This window comes from Mustela erminea, chromosome 18, assembly GCF_009829155.1.
Source record: "Mustela erminea isolate mMusErm1 chromosome 18, mMusErm1.Pri, whole genome shotgun sequence".
In the NCBI taxonomy this organism is placed as follows: domain Eukaryota; kingdom Metazoa; phylum Chordata; class Mammalia; order Carnivora; family Mustelidae; genus Mustela; species Mustela erminea.
Window position 1 is genome coordinate 38,855,757 of NC_045631.1, and position 20,467 is coordinate 38,876,223.

The window sequence follows — 20,467 nt, forward strand, 5'->3', positions numbered from 1 at the left end:
CCTCCCTCTTTCTAAGTAACCTTTTCTTCTGACCTTATGGTGTCTTTGTCCCGGACACTGGGGCAAGGACCCCTCTTCCAGTATCAGCATGCAGCTCAGGTCTTAATTCTTCCCAAACACACACACCTGGGCTAGCCCAGGTCAGGTGCACGCCTGAGTGTCGCAGTCATGGATTTGGTCACGTGGACATGAGGCTACGGAGCTCCCCCCGAACTGAAACAGTCTGGGCCTCCTCAGCTTGGAAGCAGCACCCCCTGAGAGTGGGAAAAGGGACTGCCTCCTGCCTCTCTAAAGAGTCTTCACTGTGTTCTAGACAAATACAACGACTTCATTGAGGCCAATCGCATCGAAGACTCAAGAGAGCGGCTGAAGAGGCTCCGGAAGCTGGTAAGGGGGCAGGGACAGCCTTAGGCAAAGGGCAGACTAGGCTGGGGGAGCACCACTGCCCTGGGAGGCCTGGAGTCCAGTGCCGCCAGTTCCTTCTGTGACCTTGGAGAGGCCCTTCTCCCCTCTGGGCCTCAGTTTCTCCATCTCTCCAACAGGGGTGGTTACAGGGTGGTTTCCAGACCCCCGAGATACGGCAGTGGGAACCCCTGTGGGGTATGATGGGAAGGTGGGGAGACCCTCACAGCCCCGTGTCCCTTCTTGCTCTCCCCCAGATCCGGGATCTCCCAGGACACTACTATGAAACACTCAAATTCCTCGTGGGGCATCTGAAGACCATTGCTGACCACTCGGAGAAAAACAAGGTGGGCGGACGCTGGCATGAAATGTGGGGGAAGGAAGCATAGAGGGTCCTCTCAGCATACTCTAAGCTCCTCTGGGTCAGGTAATCCCAAGGTCCTCTAGGCATGCCCTCCTCCTTAAAGGTCATCTTGTCCCCACCCCACCCCTCTGGGGTTCTCCCGGGGAGAGCCATCTCCTGAGTTTCTGAGGGTCTCCCAGAGGCAGAGAGCCACAGTCCCGCTGTGTCTGATGGAAATCAATCCTTGGATCTAGCTCGAATCCCTTGCATTGCATTTTCCTTTTCTTTCTTTCTTTCTTTCTTTTTTTTTTTTTTTTTAAAGAATTTATTTTAAGTAATCTCTACACCCAACGTGGGGCTCGAGCTCGCAACCCCGGGATCATGAGTCACACGCTCTACAGACTGAACCAGCCTGGTGCCCCGCATTGCATCTTTATAATCAAGCCTCTATATCTTCTGGTTCTGCAGCAGGGAGAATGAATGGAGCTATAGGAACTCTTCCAGTTTTAAAATACCCTTAGAACCTCCAGCAGGCCCCTATTCCAGGGTCTCTCACTCTTAGCACAGTGTGGTTGAAAAGTTTGGCCACTGCCCTTGGCTGCCAGGCCTAGAGATGAGTAAGGCTGAAATCTGGCCTGCGCTCTACTTACCAGGCATCTCCATGCCCAACAAGGAGGAGTCTATCCCCTAAGCTAGGCATAGCCCCGGATGTGTTTGGGCCTTGGGAGTGAGGGGCCCACAGTGAGGGATGCCTGGGGGACTGAAGGTCAGAGCTCAGGGGGGTGTGAACGCGGACCTGCTCTCCTCCCCTGCTCAGATGGAGCCCAGGAACCTGGCCCTGGTCTTCGGGCCAACGCTGGTGAGGACATCTGAGGACAACATGGCGGACATGGTGACCCACATGCCAGATCGCTATAAGATCGTGGAGACGCTGATCCAGCACGTAAGCAGCCATCTCGTTCCCACACGCCTTTGGGGAAGGACGGGCAGCATAAGCAAGTGCTCCTGGGATGGCAAGAAGCAATGGGCTGCGTTTCCAGACCAAACAGGAACGGAGCCTAGAATCCTTCTTTCGAGGATGTTTCGTCCCTGAGCTTCCAAGATACGTGTGAGGGTCAGAGGGCAGAGGAAGGTCAGGGAAGATGCTGCTGGGTTGGCGAGCCACGGGGTGAGTGCAGGGGCACCTTCGGAAGGTGGCCTCCAGGAGAATTGTCCTGGCAGAAACAGGCAGACAGGTGGACAGGCGTAGGGGGTGGGGGCAGAGCTCTGCTTTGCTGGCCCCACTGCAGCTTCGGGGAGCAAAGGGTGATGCCCAGCGGAAGGGAGGGGAATGGGGCAGGGCAGAGCAAGGGATGAGGCCAGTTCCTGCACTTGTGCTCCCCTATGTTTTGGGCTGGTCTCCTCCTTTCTCATGGCTGACAGGAGGCACTGCCAGCCCCCTGTCTCTAAGGATTCTGGTTACTGTCTTTGATAGGATGAGAACCTAGAACAGCCAACAGGGGGCGCAGGAGGCCTTGGTCCTCCAGAGCCAAACCCAGAACAGCACCGCCCCCTTCTGGGGCATTCAGGGATTTTTTTTTTAATCAATTATAGATTTTGCATTTTATGTTCGGTAGATGGAACAAACCCCCTCCTGCCAGGAGAAATAATATTGGCATCTGGCCAGGGAAACGGGGTCCTTGGCCTCTGCAATGTCACAGATGCTTTAGGGAAGGGAAACCAGGTCATGCTACTTCTATCTTATAGATGAGGAAGCGGGTGCTCAGGCAAAATGACTTGCTCAAAGCCACACAGCTAATAAATGACAGCCCCATGACTGTAGGCCAGCTTTGTGTGACCAAGGTTTGTGTTTCCCCCTGCCTCTACTGGGGGATCAGACTCCTGGGTTCATCCTAGAGCTGACTTGGCTGGCCAATTGAGGCGGGGTGGCAGACTTTGGTCCTGCTGACTGGCCCTGCCTGCTTATTTCCTTTCTTTATTGGGTGGTCAAGGCTCTGAGCCTCAGGAGGGAACATGGAAGTCTGTTCTCAGGCTAACACTGGAACACCAGCCCGGGAGCCTGCTCCAGATCTGTGAGGGAAGCCAGGGCCAAGGGGCAGGGATCCTCATGTGGCCTTGCTCTGGGGCAGCTTATCTCCCTTGGAAAAGTTCAGCTCCCCGGCCCAGCAGGTAGCCCCTGGAGCCCCCGTGAGTGTGTGCTTTGAGCCAGTGCCAGTGCAGAAGAGAGGGAGACTGGCCCCACGGTTCCTAGGGAAACCCTTGGAAGCCCAAGGCCTGTGGTCAGCTGGGGTGCCAGGAATAGCACTCTCTGGGAGAAAGGAGGCCCAAAGTGTGTCCATTTACCTCCCCTACACCCCCAGGATGGGGTCCCCCAGCCAATGGCAGCCCCTCCTTTGGGCGGGGTGGCTGGAGGAGGAACACATCTGTCTCCTTTGCAGTCGTCTTCCCAGCGTCCAGCCTCATGCCTGGCAACATAGTAAACACTCAGGGTCTGCTGAGCAAATGAATGAATGGGTTGCTTTTGAGGTCCTACCCTTCTGGGCTTTCGCACTCAGGAATTCGTTCCCGGGCCCTCCTGGAACTGGGGCCTCTCCGTTCTCTGCCTCCTTGGCACTTGGACATAATCAGCCTGGACAGTTGTCAAGGGCATGAGCTCCCCTCCCCCACCCCGAGTCCCCTGGAGTCCACCCAGCCAAGTTTGCTGGTGTGTCTCTGGTCCAGAGCCAGCGTAGTCGTGAGGGCAGGCCGGATGGGACTTCGGCAGGGAGCAGTCCAGCTCTGGCCCTGAGCCTGTGGCCAGTCAGTGGGTGGTTGAACGTCGCGGGAGACATGACCTCCTGCTGGGTTTCCGGCCGCAGCTGTCACCTGGCCTCCCTACTGGGGACTCCTGTCCCCCGTGAAACTCTTGGGACAGCAGCACTGGAAGGGGCCGGGAGGCACCGAGCCCCATCCTTGTGTGGCACAGTGCACAGAAACGGGTGTGGAGAGAGGCACTGACCTGCCCGGGGTCACACAGCACGATCGTGGTGGAGTGGAGGTGCACAGACCCAGGGGGTCACCTTCCCAGTGGCAAGTCGCCAGCCAACCCATGACCATGTTCACTAAGCCACCTGAAACACAAACAAAGACAATGTCGAAGCATTTGTTCCTTGATTCACCCAACAAATGTGATGATCCCTCCTGCACACTAGCTCCCACCTCACCACTAGTGACCTTGGGAACCAGATCATTCTTTGTGGGGGGCTGTCCTGTGCATTGGAGGATGGTTAGCAATATCTCTGGCTGGATGCCAGGAGCACCCATCTGGTTTGACAAATGCAAATGTCTGTGTTTGCCAGATGTCCCCTGGGGGGCCAGGGGCCCAACTCACCCTGGTTGAGAGGCCCTGCAGCAGGGCTGGAGGGCTCTGGTTCTGGGACCAGCCGGCTGAGTTCATCTCTGCCTCTGTTCCTTGCCTGCTGTGTGACCTCGAACGAGGGACTGACTCTCTCGTCTGCAAAGCAGGAGAGTGGTTGTGCTTACCTCATGAAGTAGTCGGGAGGCTTCCATGAGTTAATAGCTGTAAAGACCCCAGATCCCCCCTAGCAGCTAGGACTTGGTGTGTGGGTTTGAGATCGCCATGCTTGACCTCATGGGCTTTACTCCACGCTGGAGCCCAGTGCACCTGCTGGGACCAAGGGGATGGAAGCCAGGCCCTGCTCCGAAGGAGCGTTGCCCAGGGAAGATGTCATTCGTTTTCTGGGCTACGGCCAGGGAAGCCCCATGGGAGGACCAGACCCCGCCCCAGGTGTGGGGCTGGGACCATGGCTGGGGGCTCCCTGCAGTGTCTTCAATGGCCTCAAGGAATTTAGCCAGGCAGGGACAGGAGAACGCATGGCAGGCAGAGGAAACTGGGCGTGCACCAGCTGGCGGGCATTCTTCCAGAGAACTCTGGGATGCCTGGAAGCCTCCTTCATACCTCTGGCTTCCCACGGCACTTTCAGGCACCCGCAAACACTGGCTTCTCAGGGCTCCTTCTACTCAGCCTGTCCCTGGGGACTGCACCTTTTTGTAATTTCAGCTAATGTCTATTATACACTAGTAGTGTGTAGTACTGAGCGCTTAACATACATTGTTTCATTATTTTTTAAAAATTTGAATGGGGGGCCACCTGGGTGGCTCAGTCAGTTAAGCGTCTGCCTTCGGCTCAGGTCGTGATCTCGGCGAGGAGTCTGTTTCTCCCTCTCCCTCTTGTGCCTCTCCCCCTGCTTGTGTTCTCTCTCTCTCTCTGTCAAATAAATAAATGCAATCTTAAAAAAATAATTTAAATGGACAGGGTTGCTTGGTGAATGTCCAACTCTTAATTTCGGCTCAGGTCATGATCTCAGGGTCGTGATGGAGTGCGACGCTGGGCTGCACACTGGGTGCGGAATCTCCTTGACCTTCTCTCCCTCCCTGTCCCTCTGCCCAGCCCCTCTCCTGCTCACAAGGCATGTGCGCACGTGCTCGCTCTCTCTCTCAAGACATTTATTTTTAATGGAGTTCTAGTTGACATGTGACATCATGTTAGTTTCAGGTGTACAACATAATGATTAGATATTTGTATATATTGTAAAATGATCAGCACTGTTAAGTCTAGTTACCACCCATCGCCATGAGTAGTTACAGTTGTTTTTCTTGTGATGAGAAAAATTTTTAAAGACTTATTTATTTATTTTAGAGGGAGAAAGTGAGAGCAGGGGGTGGGAAAGGGAGAGGGAGAGGGAGAGAGAATCTCAAGCAGACTCCCTGCTGAGCACAGGGCCTGACGTGGGGCTCGATCCCAGGACACCGGCCGGGCTCATGACCCGAGCAGAAATCAAGAGTCAGACGCCTCACAGACTGAGCCACCCAGGCATCCCTTGTGATGAGAACGTCTAAGATTTATTCTCTTAGTAACTTCCAAATAGACAAGATGGTGATATCAACTATAGTCATCACACTCTATATTACATCCCCATGACTTACCTGTTTTGTAATTGGAGGTTTGTACCTTTTGACCCCTTCACCTCCTTGGTCCTCCCCCCATCAACTCCTGGCAACCACCGACCTGTTCTCTCTGCCTCTGAGCTTGGATTTTGTGTGTCTCTTTGTTTTAGAGTCCACGTGTAAGTGAGCGCATATGATGTTTGACTTTCTCGGTTTGACTTATTTCATTTAGCATAGTGCCCTTGAGGTCTGCTCCTGTGGTCACAAAGGGCAAGATTTCTTTCTTTTTATGGCTGAGAGGTATTCCATTTTATAGACATACCACTTCTTCTTTAGCCATTCTTCCACTGATAGACACTTAGGTCACTTCCATATCTTGGCTATTGTAGTAATGAGCTGCAGCGAACGTCAGGGTGCAGATATCTTTCCTTGTTGGTGTTTTGTTTTTTTTTCCCCTTCAGATAAATACCCAGAAGTGGAATTCCTGAATCATAGGGCAGTTCTATTTTTAACTTTTTGAGGAACCTCCATACTGGTTTCCACAGTGGCTGCACCATTTTACATTCCCACCAAGAGAGTGTGAGGGTTCCCTCTCCCCCCACATCCTTGCCAACAGTTGGTATTTCTAGTCTTTTTTTTTTTATTATAGCCATATGGGATTTCATGTTAATTCTCACCACAATTCTAGAAGTAGATAGTCCTATTATGCCCATTTTGCAGATAAGTAAATAGACTCAGAAAGGTCATTTACCTGAGGTGAACTTGAGCCTGAGACAACTGATTTTAGATTTTGTGTTATTCTTTTTAAAGATTTTATTTATTTATTTATTTGAGAGACAGAGAACACGTTTGTGTGCACACATGTGTGAGGGGGACGGGCAGAGGGAGAGAGAGAAACAGACTCTCCATTGAGGAGGGAGCCCAATGCAGGGCTTGATCCTAGTACCTGAGCTGAAGGCAGGCTAATGCTTAACAGCCTGAGCCACCCACGCTCCCCAAGATCTTGCATGATATCTTATTTTCTCTTCTCTTTCTTACTTCTCTTCTGTGCCACTTATTTGGGTTAATAATACACCTGACTTCAATTAATAACTGAGGTTCATGGCACACGGTCATTATCAACCTGCAAGTCTCCTTGTTCTCCCCTTCATTTCAACCGCACCATAGTGACCCACTCTAATAGGTTAATATGTGTCCTTCCAAACCACTTCTTTATGCTTATTTTATTTATTTTTAAACAAACAGTATTTTTAAAAAGATTTTATTTACTTATTTGACAGAGAAATAGTGAAAGAAGGAATACAAGCAGGGGTCGTGGGAGAGGGAGAAGCAGGCTTCCTGCTGAGCAGGGAGCCCGATGCAGGGCTCTATCCCAGAACCCTGAGATGACTTGAGCCGAAGGTAGAGGCTTAACCCACTGAGCCACCCGGTGCCCCAAACAAACTGTATTTCTTTTTTAAGTAATCTATCTGTCCAACGTGGGACATGAACTCACAATCCCAAGATCAAGAGTTGCACGCTCTACCAGCTGAGCCAGCCAGGAACCCCAGATATTCTGCGTGTTTTAATTTCCAATCAGTGAGCTTAGCTCCTTTGCTTGATTCTAATTTCTGTACTGTCAGGGCTTAGCTCGACTGTTTTAAGTGTCATTTTCTGTTTACCCCATTTTCATTTTATTTCTCTTCAGTCTGTCCTACCTTGCTTTGGATGAATTGATTTTTATTTTCCTGATAGGAAGATTACACAATTTATACAGCCCGTCCTGTGTTTGATCACACAATCATAACAGCCCATACTTATGTTCCTTTTCACTGACAATTTATAAAGCTCATCAATATTTGTTGTCTTCCTTCTAAAAGCCAAGTACCTTTGTGTACTCTCCCCTGTCACTGGTTTCTCCCTCTGTGTCCAAAATCTGTTGCATTTTGGAGATACTTTGCTTGTTTGTATATGTGCATGAGTGTCCTTGCTTGGATCGACAATGGACTTTTCTATGCTATTACCCGTCCTTCTCAGAGCTTGCTGCTTCAACCTGGAGTCATTTCTTTACGTGCTCATGTACACAATTAAGAGAGTCTTTGTGCGGTAAGCATTTTGATGTCTTAGAATAGCTGTAGGTCATGCTCAAAGTGAGAGTTTAGCAGGGTATAAAAATCTAGGTTCCAAATTCCCACATTCATAGTCCAGCGATACAGCGAAAATATTGTCTTCTTGGGTCTGCTGCTGACGAAAGTTCTAGTTTACAGCTGACACTGCTCATTTGCAAGCAGTCTATTTTTGTTTTTCAGAAAACTTTTAAGGTTTCATCTTCAAGATTCTCAAATTTCACAAAATACATATTTAAGAGTGGGATTTTTAGTTTATTGTCTATGCTGTTTGGCATTTATGCAAAAACGCTTGCCAGCCTACCCCTCAGAGAGCCTCCTAACACGTCCCTCCAGACACTTCTCTTTCCTGGGGGGAGGAGGGGATGCGGCCCCCCCCAACCTCCGCCCCGGGCAGTGTGGTGCCCAGCGTTGGGGAGAGGTGCAGAGCGCTGGTAGCCAGGAAGAGTCTTCTCCCTGCAGTGGCCCCAGCCGACACTAGATGGCGCTGCTGCCCCCCATACTTGGGAGCCAGCCGCAGTGATGTGCCCTGGACAGTGTCTAGTGACAGCTGGCCCCAAATCTCTCCCTGAGCCGGCTCTCTATCAATCTCAGCCCCCTCCCAGTCCAGGCTGCATTTCCCTCCCCACACTGGGGTCCAGCCTTTTCTCTCCCCCAGGGTTTCTCATAGTCTGTGGAGTTGGGTCCTGGGGTTCATCACCCTCCCTTGAGGACTTCTAGTAACCAGGCAAGAATGAGGTTGTTGAAAAGAGGAGGGACCCTCGCCTTGGTGCCCTCTCTTGTCCCGCTCCACCTGACATCAAGCGGGGTCCTCTGGACTGTGCAGCTTGTCTTCCCTCAGCCCCTTTCCACACCTGAGTTCACTTCATTTTTTCTCCTCTGCAGTCAGACTGGTTCTTCAGCGATGATGAGGACAAGGGAGAGAGAGTAAGTGATGTGGGGGCAGGGGTGGGTCTGGTCTGAGGTGGGCCCTCATCCCAGGCGGGGGGCCAAGAGAGGGCAGACAGCAAGACTCAAGCAGGGCAAGGTCCCTGTCCGTGGGGCTTCCCAGTCTGGTGGAGGAAACATTGACCCTCTCTTCAGGAGCCTCTAATCTAATGGGAGACACAGTCCTTGCCTTCATGAGCCCCGGGTCTGAGGGGGAGATATAAGCCTTACCCTAAGGAAACTGAGTCCAATAGCAAAAGTAAACCCTACCTTCCCATCTTACATGGAAGATACAGATCTTAGGAAGGTCCAGTCCAATGGGGGAGACCCGGCTCCTGCCTTCAGCTGAGAGAGCAGCTCCAGCCTTTGGGGGTTTAATCAAGGTGTTGGAGAAGGCACAAAAGAGCCTAGTGGGGGACATGTAGGAGCTGCCCTCAAGAGTGCCTGACGGATGAGAGAGCCAGCCGCTGCCCTGGTGAGCCCTGGTCTGATGGAGGAGTCACTGGCCCCGCCTTCAAGTTACCCCAGCTTGCGGGACCACAGTCCAGCCATCTGAGGGCATGCTGGCTGACCGTCCTCCTGTTTGCAGACTCCCGTGGATGACAAGGAGCCTCAGTCAGTGCCCAACATTGAGTACCTCCTGCCTAACATTGGCAGGACAGTGCCCCCTGGGGACCCAGGTTCAGGTGAGTGCAGGGGCTCGGGGAGGAGGGGGTGGGGGTGGACTCTGCATTCTCCAGGGTCCCAGATGCCTGGCCACATGCCCAGCTTCCCTGCTCTGCCCTAGCGGGGCCCTTGCGGGGCCCTTGCCTGCCCCTGCCCCCTGGAGACTGGGCTGTGGCAGGACCATCTCTGCTCCAGGGAGGTGCGGCTTGCCCGTGCGCCCGCCTCCGTGTCTGCTCAGCTGCCCCCAGGGCTGGGTAGGGGCTGTGTTCGCCCCCCTTCACTGGTTTCCTTCCTGAGCTTTTTATTTCTCTGGGGCTGTGTCCTTCCGGGCATGTTCCTCTTTTTAATTTTTCTTCCTTTTCTCCTTGCACCCCTCCACCCTCCTCTCTCTTCTCCCTGTGCTCTCCTCCCGCCCCTGGACCCTGCCCCCCTCTTCTCTCCTTCCCCTCCTCCAGCGGACCTGTTGGAGATTTAAAGGGTACAGTGTGGCATTGCGGCCTCGGTCACTAACAGTGGCGGGTGATTATAAGAAGGCTGGGCAGGCCCGAGGGGCAGGCAGAAAGGTCCCGGACTGTGAACACATCGATGTGACATACCAGCTCCCCTCGCTTGTTAACAGCTTACCCCGGCCCTAACCCTCCCGGCTGAAGGCCCCTTCTCAGGAGGAAGAAGGCGTTTGTTGGAGGCAGATCCTATCCCCTTGCTGGGAAGTCTGAGCACTGCAGGTTGCCCCCCACAGTCCCCAGACTCTGGCCTTCTCTCTGTGCTGAGCCTGGCTACTTCAGGTTGTCCAGAGGAGGAGGCTTAGCTGGAAAGGGGACCCAGCCTGTCTAGACACAGGGGGTGTCACCCCCCGCCCCGAAGCCCTGCTATAGCCACAGCTCCTGCCTCAGTTGCCTCTGAGGGCTGGCTCTTCCTGTGTCTAAAACCAGAACCCTGGGTCACTCAGCCCCTATGTCCTGTTTCTGGGCGCTGAGCCTTGTAGCAGAGCAGCCCCAAGCAGCCCCTCCTTGGCTTAAGGCACTAACTTGTCCCGCCCCATGGGTGAGTCCCCCTTCGTATTTTGACGGCTCCTGTCTCTCACAGAGGCATTCCACAGCACCCCTAGTTCCCAGAGGCAGGCTGAGGAGGGAGCCAGAGGACAAGGTGGGTGGGGGTGGCAGAGAGGAGCCCCCGTTTCTTCTAATCACCTGCTGCCGCACCCCTGCCCCGTGTGTCTCACTGTGTGGTCAGCCGTCTGCTCTTCTCACTGTGTGCAGGGGAGGGCTGGGGAGGAGGGCTCACTTGCTTGCCAGAGAGTGTGGATTAACCTGCCCACTGCCCCATCAGACCCCGGGAGGTCCTTAGATCAGCCTGGAGAAGACCCTGCCAGGACTGGTTTCTGGTTCCTTCTCTATCCCAGTGATGTTAAGGGAGGGGGACCCAAGACCCATGGATGTAACAGTTTCACTCTTCTTCGTAGCTCTGATCATTAACAGGGGCCTTGCCCCATCAGAGCAGACTGAGCTGGAGTCTGGAGCTGGAACCCAGCAAGGCCTTAAGCACCAGCCCGCTCTAGCTCCTGTGTCCTGCCCCCCGGCTGCCTACCCCTGTACCCCATCCCACACGGGGTCCGCCATCTTCCTCCTGTCCTGGAGTCGGGGTGGGTGGAGATAGATGTAGGTCCCACCTGTCTGCACTGTGTGGTCTCCATTTCTCCAGAGCATCTGTGACTTGCCGTGTTTCATTGTGGTTTCTGTGGATTGCATCTGGTATTCGGTATTTTCTCTCCAATGCTTCAGAGTAACAGGGACAGGAGGGGCGGGGAGAGGAACTAGGCCCAAAGAAAAGTCCCCCCTCCCACCCCTTGCCCCTGACCCTGGCCAGTGAGAGTCTAGGGACTGGCAGCCTGATGTCACTTCCTGCCTCAAAGGGAAGTGGTGATTGACATCATTAGCCGCTCCATCCCTGTCCCCACAGGAAATGACATCAGAAGCCCATCACACTCCCAGGACCCGGGGAGATCTCAGGTGTCTGAACTCCCCGGTTTCTGAAGCCTCCGAAGAGAGGCAGTTGTGTTCATGAGACAGCCTCCTCCTGCCCCAATTTAACTTTCGTTTTTCTTTCTCGCTTTCCCCAACAGATTCCACCACCTGCAGTTCAGCCAAGTCCAAGGTGAGTGCCAAAGCCATTCCGAAGGCTCTATCCCTGTCCAGGCCAGCCCGCTCTTTGCGTTTGGTCGAGGGAAGGGGGAGAAGTGCTTGTGGCCCCTGAGGAAGGTTGCTGGTCCCTGGGAAGGCAAGTGGGAAAGACTGTGTGTACGAGGTCAGTGGAGAAGCTGCTGACCTTGGCAGTGCTGCGGGAGGCATCTGGGGGAAGAGAAGGCTCTGGCTTGGGAGATAGGCGGCCGGGGTTGGGGCGGGGGCAGGCAGTGCGCCCAGTGGTCAGAAGCACAGCAGTCCTGGGTCTGAGTCCTGGCTCCAGCATTCCGTAGCTTCGGGACATCAGGCAAGTTGCTTAATTTCTTTGTGACACTCACTTCCTCACCTGTAAATGAGGCCTGGTATTTATCCCCATTTATGGGGATATGGGAACCAGCAGATATGTCTGCTACAAGTAACTAGGTTTTTTGGAGAGCCCAAAGCAAGCAGAAGTAAGGAAATAATAAAGACAAGAGCCTCAATCAATGACATTGGAAACAGTGGAGAAAAATCGATGAACCCAAAGCTGATTCTCCGAACCAGCCCTCACAGTCAGCTAGTCCTGCCTGCTCCAGAGCCCGGCCTCTGACACAGAGCCCGTGAGGCCAGCACGGCTGTCCAGCTGTTAGAGTAGAGCTGGATGGCCAAGGGGGTTTTCTTAGCGTGGGCTGCCATGACAAAATGCCACATATGCCACATATGGGGTGGCTTACAAAACAGACATCTCTTTCGTCACAGTTCTTAAGGCTAGATGTCTAAGATCAAGGTTCAGCATGGTCAGTTTCTGCTGTGAGCTCTCTTCCTGTCTTGTGGATGGCCGCTTTCTCGCTGTGTCCTCACAGAGCAGAGAGAAAGCAATCGCACATGCTCCCTGGCGTCTCCTTATGTCACAGAACTAATGCTGCCATCAGGGCGTGACTGCCTTCCCTCCCAAAGGCCTGGTCTCCAAATACACTAGGGGTCGGGGCTTGCTTTGGCAGATGGATTCGGGGAGGGGGACACAATTCTGTCCGCAGTAGTGGGTGAAATCACTAAACTTTGGTGATCAAACCAGAATCATTTTGGTCTGGGTCTCTAAGCACTGGCCAGGTCCCAGTGAGCCCAGGGTGCCCAACACCAAGCAGGTGCTCATTACGTATCAGATGAATGTACTAGGTGGCAGGGAGCCTGGGGGGCCCAGCTGGTTAAGAGTCCAACTCTTGATTTCGGCTCAGGGAAATTCTTGATTTCCCTGACTTATGATTTCCTTGACTTTTCTGTACGTGCCCTGACCTCTGCCTTCCTGGAAGGGACCATTGCGACCTCACTGCTTCTGTAGCTAGCAGGGAGAGAGGATATTTGATCAGGTGGTCCTAGTGTCCTCTCAAGTCTCTCCGAGAGAGAGGTCTGAGTCTCTTGGGGTCATAAGATAGAGCCACATGGCGGGCTCTGCACTGGGCATGGAACCTGCTTGGGGGTCTCTCTCTCCCTCTGCCCTGCTTGCATGCTCTCTTGCTCTCTCAAATAAACAAACAAACAAAAAAGAAAGAAAGAGAAAAAGAAGAATGTCCTGGACAGAAAGAAAGAAGGCTGCTTTAGTCTAGGACAGAGGTCCCTGCAGCCTCTCCACAGAACTTCTGACTGCACACCTGTGGGGCACTCACCGGGTTAGAAGACTGTGTAATGGGGAGCAGGTTCATTACGGTGACCCAAACCCAGCTCCATGTTACTTCCACCCATTTTCCCCTGCTCACCTCCTGGCTTCCCAGGGCTGACCTCTTGACTTTTCTGTACGTGCCCTGACCTCTGCCTTCCTGGAAGGGACCATTGCGACCTCACTGCTTCTGCAGCTAGCAGGGAGAGAGGATATTTGATCAGGTGGTCCTAGTGTCCTCTCAAGTCTCTCCGAGAGCATTGGCCAGTCGAAGTGGCACTGGCCACAGCCAGGGAGCCCCGTGCCTCTGAATCCCGACTGCCTGGCATGTGTTGGCTTTCTCAGAATCAGCTGATGTGAGAGAGAGCACGTAGGTTGCGGGGGGCCACGCGAGGCATCTCTGGGTCTCCATTCAGTATTAGGCTGTGCGTGAAGCAGGCGGTGGCTTTGGAGGAGGGAGTCACAGGGCAGGCCATTCCAGCCCAGCAGGGGGAGCAGTTCTAGCCTCTGGGTCTGCAGGGCCTCCCGTGTCCAAGGGACTGCCTTCATCCCTTTTGTCAGTTTACTTGACATTTACTGAACGCCTGCTATGTGCCAGGCATGGCGCTAGGGGTCAGGGATGCAAACAGAAATAAGCCACAGACCTTACTCTCAAGGAACTCAAGGTTTGATGCAGACGATGTGGAAACAGACCCATCCTGATGGGAGAAGAGCAGGTGCAGCTGTGTTTTCAAAGGACAAGGCGAGGGCTTCGAGGTGGCCGCATGGAGGACTTAGAGCTCACCCAGCAAGTAGGGTGGGCTGGGGGGGGGGACAGCGACTAAGGGCTGCCAGTGTTAAAATGCAGGGGGGTCTGGCAGGTGGGCATCGCCCAAGTGAAGGCTGTGTTGGGGTTGGGGTTGGGGTTGGGTTAGGGAAGGCCCTAGGCTGGGAAAGTTGGGACCAGATTATGAAGGGCCCTGTGTCTGGGCTTCATTCTGGTGGGGGTGAAGGGGCCCTGCAGAGTGTGGAGGTGATCAGACTCCCGTCTAGTCTTAGAAGGGCTGATTGCTCTAGAGGAGGAGGGACTGGGGTAAGGGAAGGGTGGAGGCGGGGAATCCTATCAGGAAGAGGGCCGAAAGGTCCAGAGAAGGCAGAGTGAGGGCCTGGAAAGAGAATGGTGAGGATGGGCTGGGTTTGAGAGTCACTTCGGGAGAATCGAGAAGCAGGGGAGAGGCAGGAGGCAGAGAATCCCCTCAAGGTGGGGAACATGAACGCAGGTGGCTTGGGGCCGGGGGTAGGGAGCATAGTTCAGTTGGAGATAGAGTTTCCGGTGCTTGCAGACACTTTGCTGGAGACGGATTTGCTGTTGGAAGAAGAGTTTTGGGGTTCAAGGGAGAGTTGGGTGTTGGCCAGTGACGGGCAGCATGGGATCTGCTGGGACACCATGGAAGGGTAGGACCAGAAAACACCCACAGGACTTAGCAGCGAGAACAGGCAGGAAGTTGGCCAGTGTAGGGTTGGGAACCACTGTTCTGGAGCAAATTCGTGTGGCCACTCCTGGCGGCAGAGCTGGTGGTTGGATTGATGTAGGGCTGCGGGTTGTGGGTGGCACGCTGATGGACTATCTGAAATGCCAGCCCGTGGGCAGCCGTGGGAAAGGGAAGTGAACTTGGGCGGATTGCCCTGGAGAGGCCCATACATACGGGAGTAGGTGCAAAGGCAGATTTCCCAAGTGGGAGTGAGTGGCGATGGAGGGGGTAGAAGCTGCGGTTGGAGGGAGGTGCTGGCCAGGGTCTGGGGATTATCACCCAGGACGGTCTCTGTGAAATGGGTTCAAACTGTCAAGTGTATTCCCTCTCGAGAGGCTATTATCACCAGAGCCGCGTCCACAAGGATTTCTCTAGCGCTGGGCATGGGGAACGGAGTGGAAGGTGGGCGGAGGTGAGGGACCGGCTCCCAGCTCACAGGAAAGAGCGGAGAGTCTGGACTGAAGCCAGAGCTCCCGAGTGGGTAGTGACGCTGCTGCCCGCACAGCCGTCTGGGGAGACCGGTCCGGAGGCCGCCGGGGGAGGGGGCGCGGGGCCGGACCCCGGTGCCGGGGCACCTCCTGCATTCTGGCCTGTCTCCTGCGCAGGGCTCGTGGGCCCCCAAGAAGGAGCCGTACGCCCGGGAGATGCTGGCGATCTCCTTCATCTCGGCGGTCAACCGCAAGCGGAAGAAACGGCGGGAGGCGCGGGGGCTGGGCAGCAGCACCGACGACGACTCGGAGCAGGAGGTGCACAAGCCCGAGGCGCCGGCGCCGGGGGCGCGGGACCAGCCCGAGGGACCGCTGCCTGGCGCCGCCGACGCCCCCGCCGCCCCCGAGGCCCCCGGCCGCCTCAGCCCCCCGGCGGCGCCGGACGAGCGGCCGGCCGCGGACACGCGCTCCATCGTCTCGGGCTACTCCACCCTGTCCACCATGGACCGCAGCGTGTGCTCGGGCGCCGGGGGCCGGCGGCCGGGCGCGGGGGACGAGGCGGACGATGAGCGCAGCGAGCTGAGCCACGTGGAGACGGACACGGAGGCCGGCGCGGGGCCCGGGGGGCGCCCGGCGCGCCGGCCGTCCTTCAGCTCGCACCGCCTCATGCCCTGCGACACGCTGGCGCGCCGCCGCCTGGCCCGAGGCCGCCCGGATGGCGAGGGCGCGGGCGGGGACACGGGCGCGAGCGCGGGGCGCGGCGGGGTGCGCGCCGCGGAGCCTCCGGGTTCGGCCTCGTCCAGCAGCCAGGAGTCGCTGCGCCCCCCGGCGGCCGCGGCGGTGGCGGCGCTGGGCTCGCGGCCGTCGCGCATCGAAGCGCTGCGGCTGCGCCTCCGTGGCACTGCCGACGACATGCTGGCCGTGCGGTTGCGGCGACCGCTGTCGCCCGAGACGCGGCGGCGCCGGAGCAGCTGGCGACGCCACACGGTGGTGGTGCAGAGTCCGCTGACCGACCTCAACTTCAACGAGTGGAAGGAACTGGGCGGCGGCGGCGGCCCCCCGGAGCCCGCGGGCCCTCGGGCACACAGCGACAACAAGGACTCAGGCCTCAGCAGCCTGGAGTCCACCAAGGCGCGGGCCCCGTCGTCCGCGGCCTCGCTGCCGCCCGGGGACCCGGGGGCCTTGCAGAGCCAGCCCTCGCGCCGCTCAGCCGCCTCGCGCCTCCATCAGTGTCTGTGACCAGCCCCCCTCCCCCCGCCCGGTTCCCCTCCCCCAGCCTTCTCTGGCTTGCGCCTCTTCTTTCGTCCCCCCCCACTCCCCACCCCCCCGCGCTGCGTCTGGCGCTGCAGGCCGCGTCTGTCTAGTTTGTGTGCGGGGATCGGGAGGAGGTGGGCCGGCTAGAAGGCCTGGCTGAGCGAGGCGGGGGCGGGAGGGGATCCTGGAGGGGACAGGCTGCTGGGGGCTCGGTGACAGAGTGGGCCCTTCTGTGTCTGCACTTAGAGACCCTTGTTGGCCATGGGATGCGGATAGGGAACGGCCAAGTCTCAGACTAAAGGAAAGACGCGGGGTGATGCTGGCTCTCGGCTCCTTTCCTCTGCCCCTGCCGTTAGCTCCTAGCTCCTCGCTGAGGGAAGGGAGTGTATATCTGTCCGGGGAGAGGAGATGGAGGGTGTCCACGGGGGGAGGGAGAGCCTGTGTGGCAGTGCGCTAGTCACCGTCAGGAGGTGTTTTGGTAGCAACTTCTGCCACTCCTGCCCCCTTCATTCCCCCACCGGCCACACCGCACACATCACAGCGAGGCTCCCTACCTTTGCTGCCTGGGGGATCCTGCCCTCTGCTGTTTGTCAGAGCCGGGGAAGGAAGTCAGGGCCACTCCACAGAGGCAGGACTGAGACTCTTCCCAGGCTTACTCCCCTCACCAGCTTTTTGCCAACCTGGAAACCACCCTCACTAAGCGTATTGACCATGGGGAGCTAGCTGCCAGCGCCCCCCCGCCTCAACCTCCCTTGCCTGCCTTGTCCTTCTTCCAGCGGTGCCTGCTTCTTCCACAACTCAGGCACACAGACCCCACCTTCTTCCCTGGAGGAGGCGGAGGAAACTTCCCTGGTGTCTCACTCGCTCTCTTTCTCTTTCTCCCTTCCTCCCTCTTTCTCACACACCACACACGCACACCACACACACACACTGATTTATGGGATCTGAGCGGGGCTGTTCCTTCAGGATGGGCGGGACCCAGCCCCCTCTTCTCCCCACACTCTGTAAATAGACCTCAGACCACCAGGCCTCCCCACACACGCCCTCACTTATTCCAGGGAAGGCCGGGGGGGGGGGGGTGTGAACCCCATTGCCACAGTCTGTCGGTCCTCTTGTTTTATGCAAAGATTTGCTGTAAAGTAGATTTCTCTCTCCTCCCTCCCTCATCCTTTTATTGTAAATATTGTCTTTAAATGTGTAACATATTATAAAGAATTTATAAGGATTTTTAAAGATGTTTTGCTCATTTAAAAAAGTGTTGTAACAGTGTTGGATAAGCCTCTGGCCCCACGTACGCATGTCTCCTTTCACTGTGTCCTCGACACACCTCTCTAGGCGACAACTAAGATTTCCTGCTTCTGAAAAGTCCTGTCTTAAAAGTATAGTCTCTATCTTGGAAATAAATGGCCTTCCTTGAGGCACGAATCAGCTGTGTGGCTTGTTTTGGAAGGAGGGAAGGAGGGAAGCGCGGGGGATGGGGCTGGACTGGGGGCACCTATGCCTCCTGCTGGCTCTGTGGGTATCCTTGACATGGGAGCAAAATACAAGCCCGAAGGGTGGCTGACGGTCATTGCTGCAAGAGGTTTTCATGTGCTTTCTGAACTTCTCCAGAGGCAAGGTAGATGCACGGCATCTTCCTTCTCAAGACCTTCAGAATGGTCCAGAGCTGCTGCCCAGCAGACAGGAAGCTTGGGCAAGACCCAGGCCACTGATAGGCCCATCCCGGTCCCGGGCATCACTCCAGGCCCAGGCAGTATCCAAAGAGAACAAGAGTGGGTTTTACCCATTGCCTTACCCCACACGTGTAAGTTTACAACATGGGATGGGCTTCCTTCAATGTCGTGGTGCTAGAGGTGCCTCTGCCAACTTCCAGGCTGCCTCTGATGAGCCTAGTATCCTGCAGGAAGAGCAGGTGACTTTCATCCAGGAGAAGCTAGGGGAGAGCCCTGAAGCTGGGTAGAGCTCAGGCACTGAATCCTCCTTCCTTTCTCTACCCTCCCCCACCCCCAGGTTGTTTTTGTTTGGCAAATGAGCTCCACACACTGTTATCTCCATTTTATGTAGCAGGAAACAGGCACAGAGAAGTGACTGAACCTGTCCAAGGTCACACAGCTAATAAACTGGTGGAGCCGGGATAAGTCTAACCCCCCATTGGGCCACCTTCGCAGGGCTGTAGTGGGCTTTGGTAGTAGGTTTTGCTCTCTGAAAACAAAGAGAAATGAAGACATACAGGGGAAGGAAAAACAATTTTTCGTTAGCAGGCTTGCCCCAGGAGAAATACTCTTGGGGTCTTGAGGTCAAACGTCACGTTGGGCATGGAGCCTACTTTAAAATAAAATGAAATTTCAAGCCCATAATTTAAAAAAAAAGGCAACTGCATAAAGCAATGATTATAAAACTGTGTCGACAGGCTTACAACCTGTACAGATGAGATCTGTATGACAGTAATTGTATGAAGGTGTGGGGAGGGAATGGAGCTAGACTGAAGCAAAGTTTTTATACACTATTAAAATTAACTCAGTATTTATCCAAGCTGTATTGTTTATTTTTTTAAGTTTATTTATTTATTTATCTTAGTAATCACTCTACCCAAAGTGTGGCTCGCACCCATGACCCTGAGATCAAGAGTCACACACTCTCCATGTTCTGAATGAACCACCCAGGCAAACTACAAAAATCCAAACTACATCGTGTTAAGTGAAGAGGCTACTAATTGTAATGCCCAGGGGAACCCCTAGAAGATAACTCCAAAAAACACTGTAAATGAAACAAGGAACCAAAAAGATGCACTAGGGGCACCTGGGTGGCTCAGTCAGTTTAACAGCTGCCTTCGGTTTAGGTCATGATTTCAGGGTCCTGGGATCGAGTCCCGCATTGAGGCTTCCTGCTCAGCAGGAAGCCTGCTTCTCCCTCTCCCTCTGTGCTTTCTTGTGCTCTCTCTCAAGTAAATAAATAAAATATTTTAAAAAAAGGGGGGGGCGCCTGGGTGGCTCAGTGGGTTAAGACTCTGCCTTCAGCTCAGGTCATGATCTCAGGGTCCTGGGATCGAGCTCCGCATCGGGCTCTGCTCAGCAGGGAGCCTGCTTCTCCCTCTTTCTGCCTGCCTGTCTGCCTACTTGTGATCTCGTCAAATAAAATCTTAAAAGAAAAATAAAAAACTTCAAAAATTAAAAAACTTTTTAAAAAAAGATACACTAGAGAATAGCTATCTTAACCAAAGAGGGCAGGAATCAAGAAATACAAAACAAAAAAAGAAACCCGTAAGACATGAAAAAGATAGCAAAATGGCAGTCATGGATCTTACCTTCTCAGGAATTACATTGAATGTAAATGAGGCAAACAGCCCAGTCAAAGGCAGTGAGTGGCAGAATGAATTTAAACACATGATCGAACTACATGCTGTTTATAAGAAATTTACTTCAAGTTCAGAGTCTCAAAAAAGTTTAAAAGGATGGAAATAGATGCTACATCATTACCAACAGAGCTGGAGTACCTATGCAAGTTTGAGACAAAACTGGTATTAAGGAGACAAAAAGGACATTACTTGAGACAGAAGGACATTTATAATGATAAGAGAGTCTATCAGGAAGATAAAATTATTATAAATATATATGCTCCTAACGACAAAATTTGGAGCAAAACCTAACAATTGAAAAAAAAAAGTAGACAATTCAAAATAATGGAGACTTCGATACCCATCTTCCATAATGGACAGAACAACTGGGCAGAAGATCAGTAACACTGTAAACCAACTAGACCAACAGATATCTAAAGAAGATTCCATCCAACAACAGCATAATACACATCTTTTTCAAGAGCACATGGAACATTCTCCAGGACAGATCATCCGCTAGGCCATAAAACAAGCCTCAACAAATTTAAGAGGATTGAGATCACATGAAGTTTGTTCTCCAACCACAGTGGAATTAAATTAGAAATGAATAACAGAAGGGGCACCTGGGTAGCTCAGTTAGTTAAGCATCTGACTCTTGATTTCAGCTGGTCATGATCTCAGGGTTGTGAGATCAAGCCCTGTGTCAGGCTCCATACTCAGTGTGGGAGTTTGCTTGG

The 20,467-nt window shown here is 54.2% G+C and overlaps 1 protein-coding gene across 6 annotated transcripts in view; it reads left to right on the plus strand.

The window, feature by feature from the left end:
• ARHGAP23 (Rho GTPase activating protein 23) overlaps window positions 1-17,821 on the plus strand; it is a 78,082-nt gene extending 60,261 nt beyond the window's left edge. For all 6 annotated transcript variants that reach the window (XM_032320621.1, XM_032320618.1, XM_032320623.1 and 3 more), the window contains 7 exons: window positions 314-387; window positions 660-749; window positions 1,563-1,688; window positions 8,683-8,724; window positions 9,314-9,410; window positions 11,513-11,544; window positions 15,320-17,821. In XM_032320621.1, coding sequence (XP_032176512.1) covers window positions 314-387; window positions 660-749; window positions 1,563-1,688; window positions 8,683-8,724; window positions 9,314-9,410; window positions 11,513-11,544; window positions 15,320-16,381 — 1,523 coding nt within the window. In that variant the 3' untranslated portion in view covers window positions 16,382-17,821. The remainder of the gene's footprint in view (window positions 1-313; window positions 388-659; window positions 750-1,562; window positions 1,689-8,682; window positions 8,725-9,313; window positions 9,411-11,512; window positions 11,545-15,319) is intronic.
• The last annotated feature ends 2,646 nt before the right edge of the window (window positions 17,822-20,467 follow it).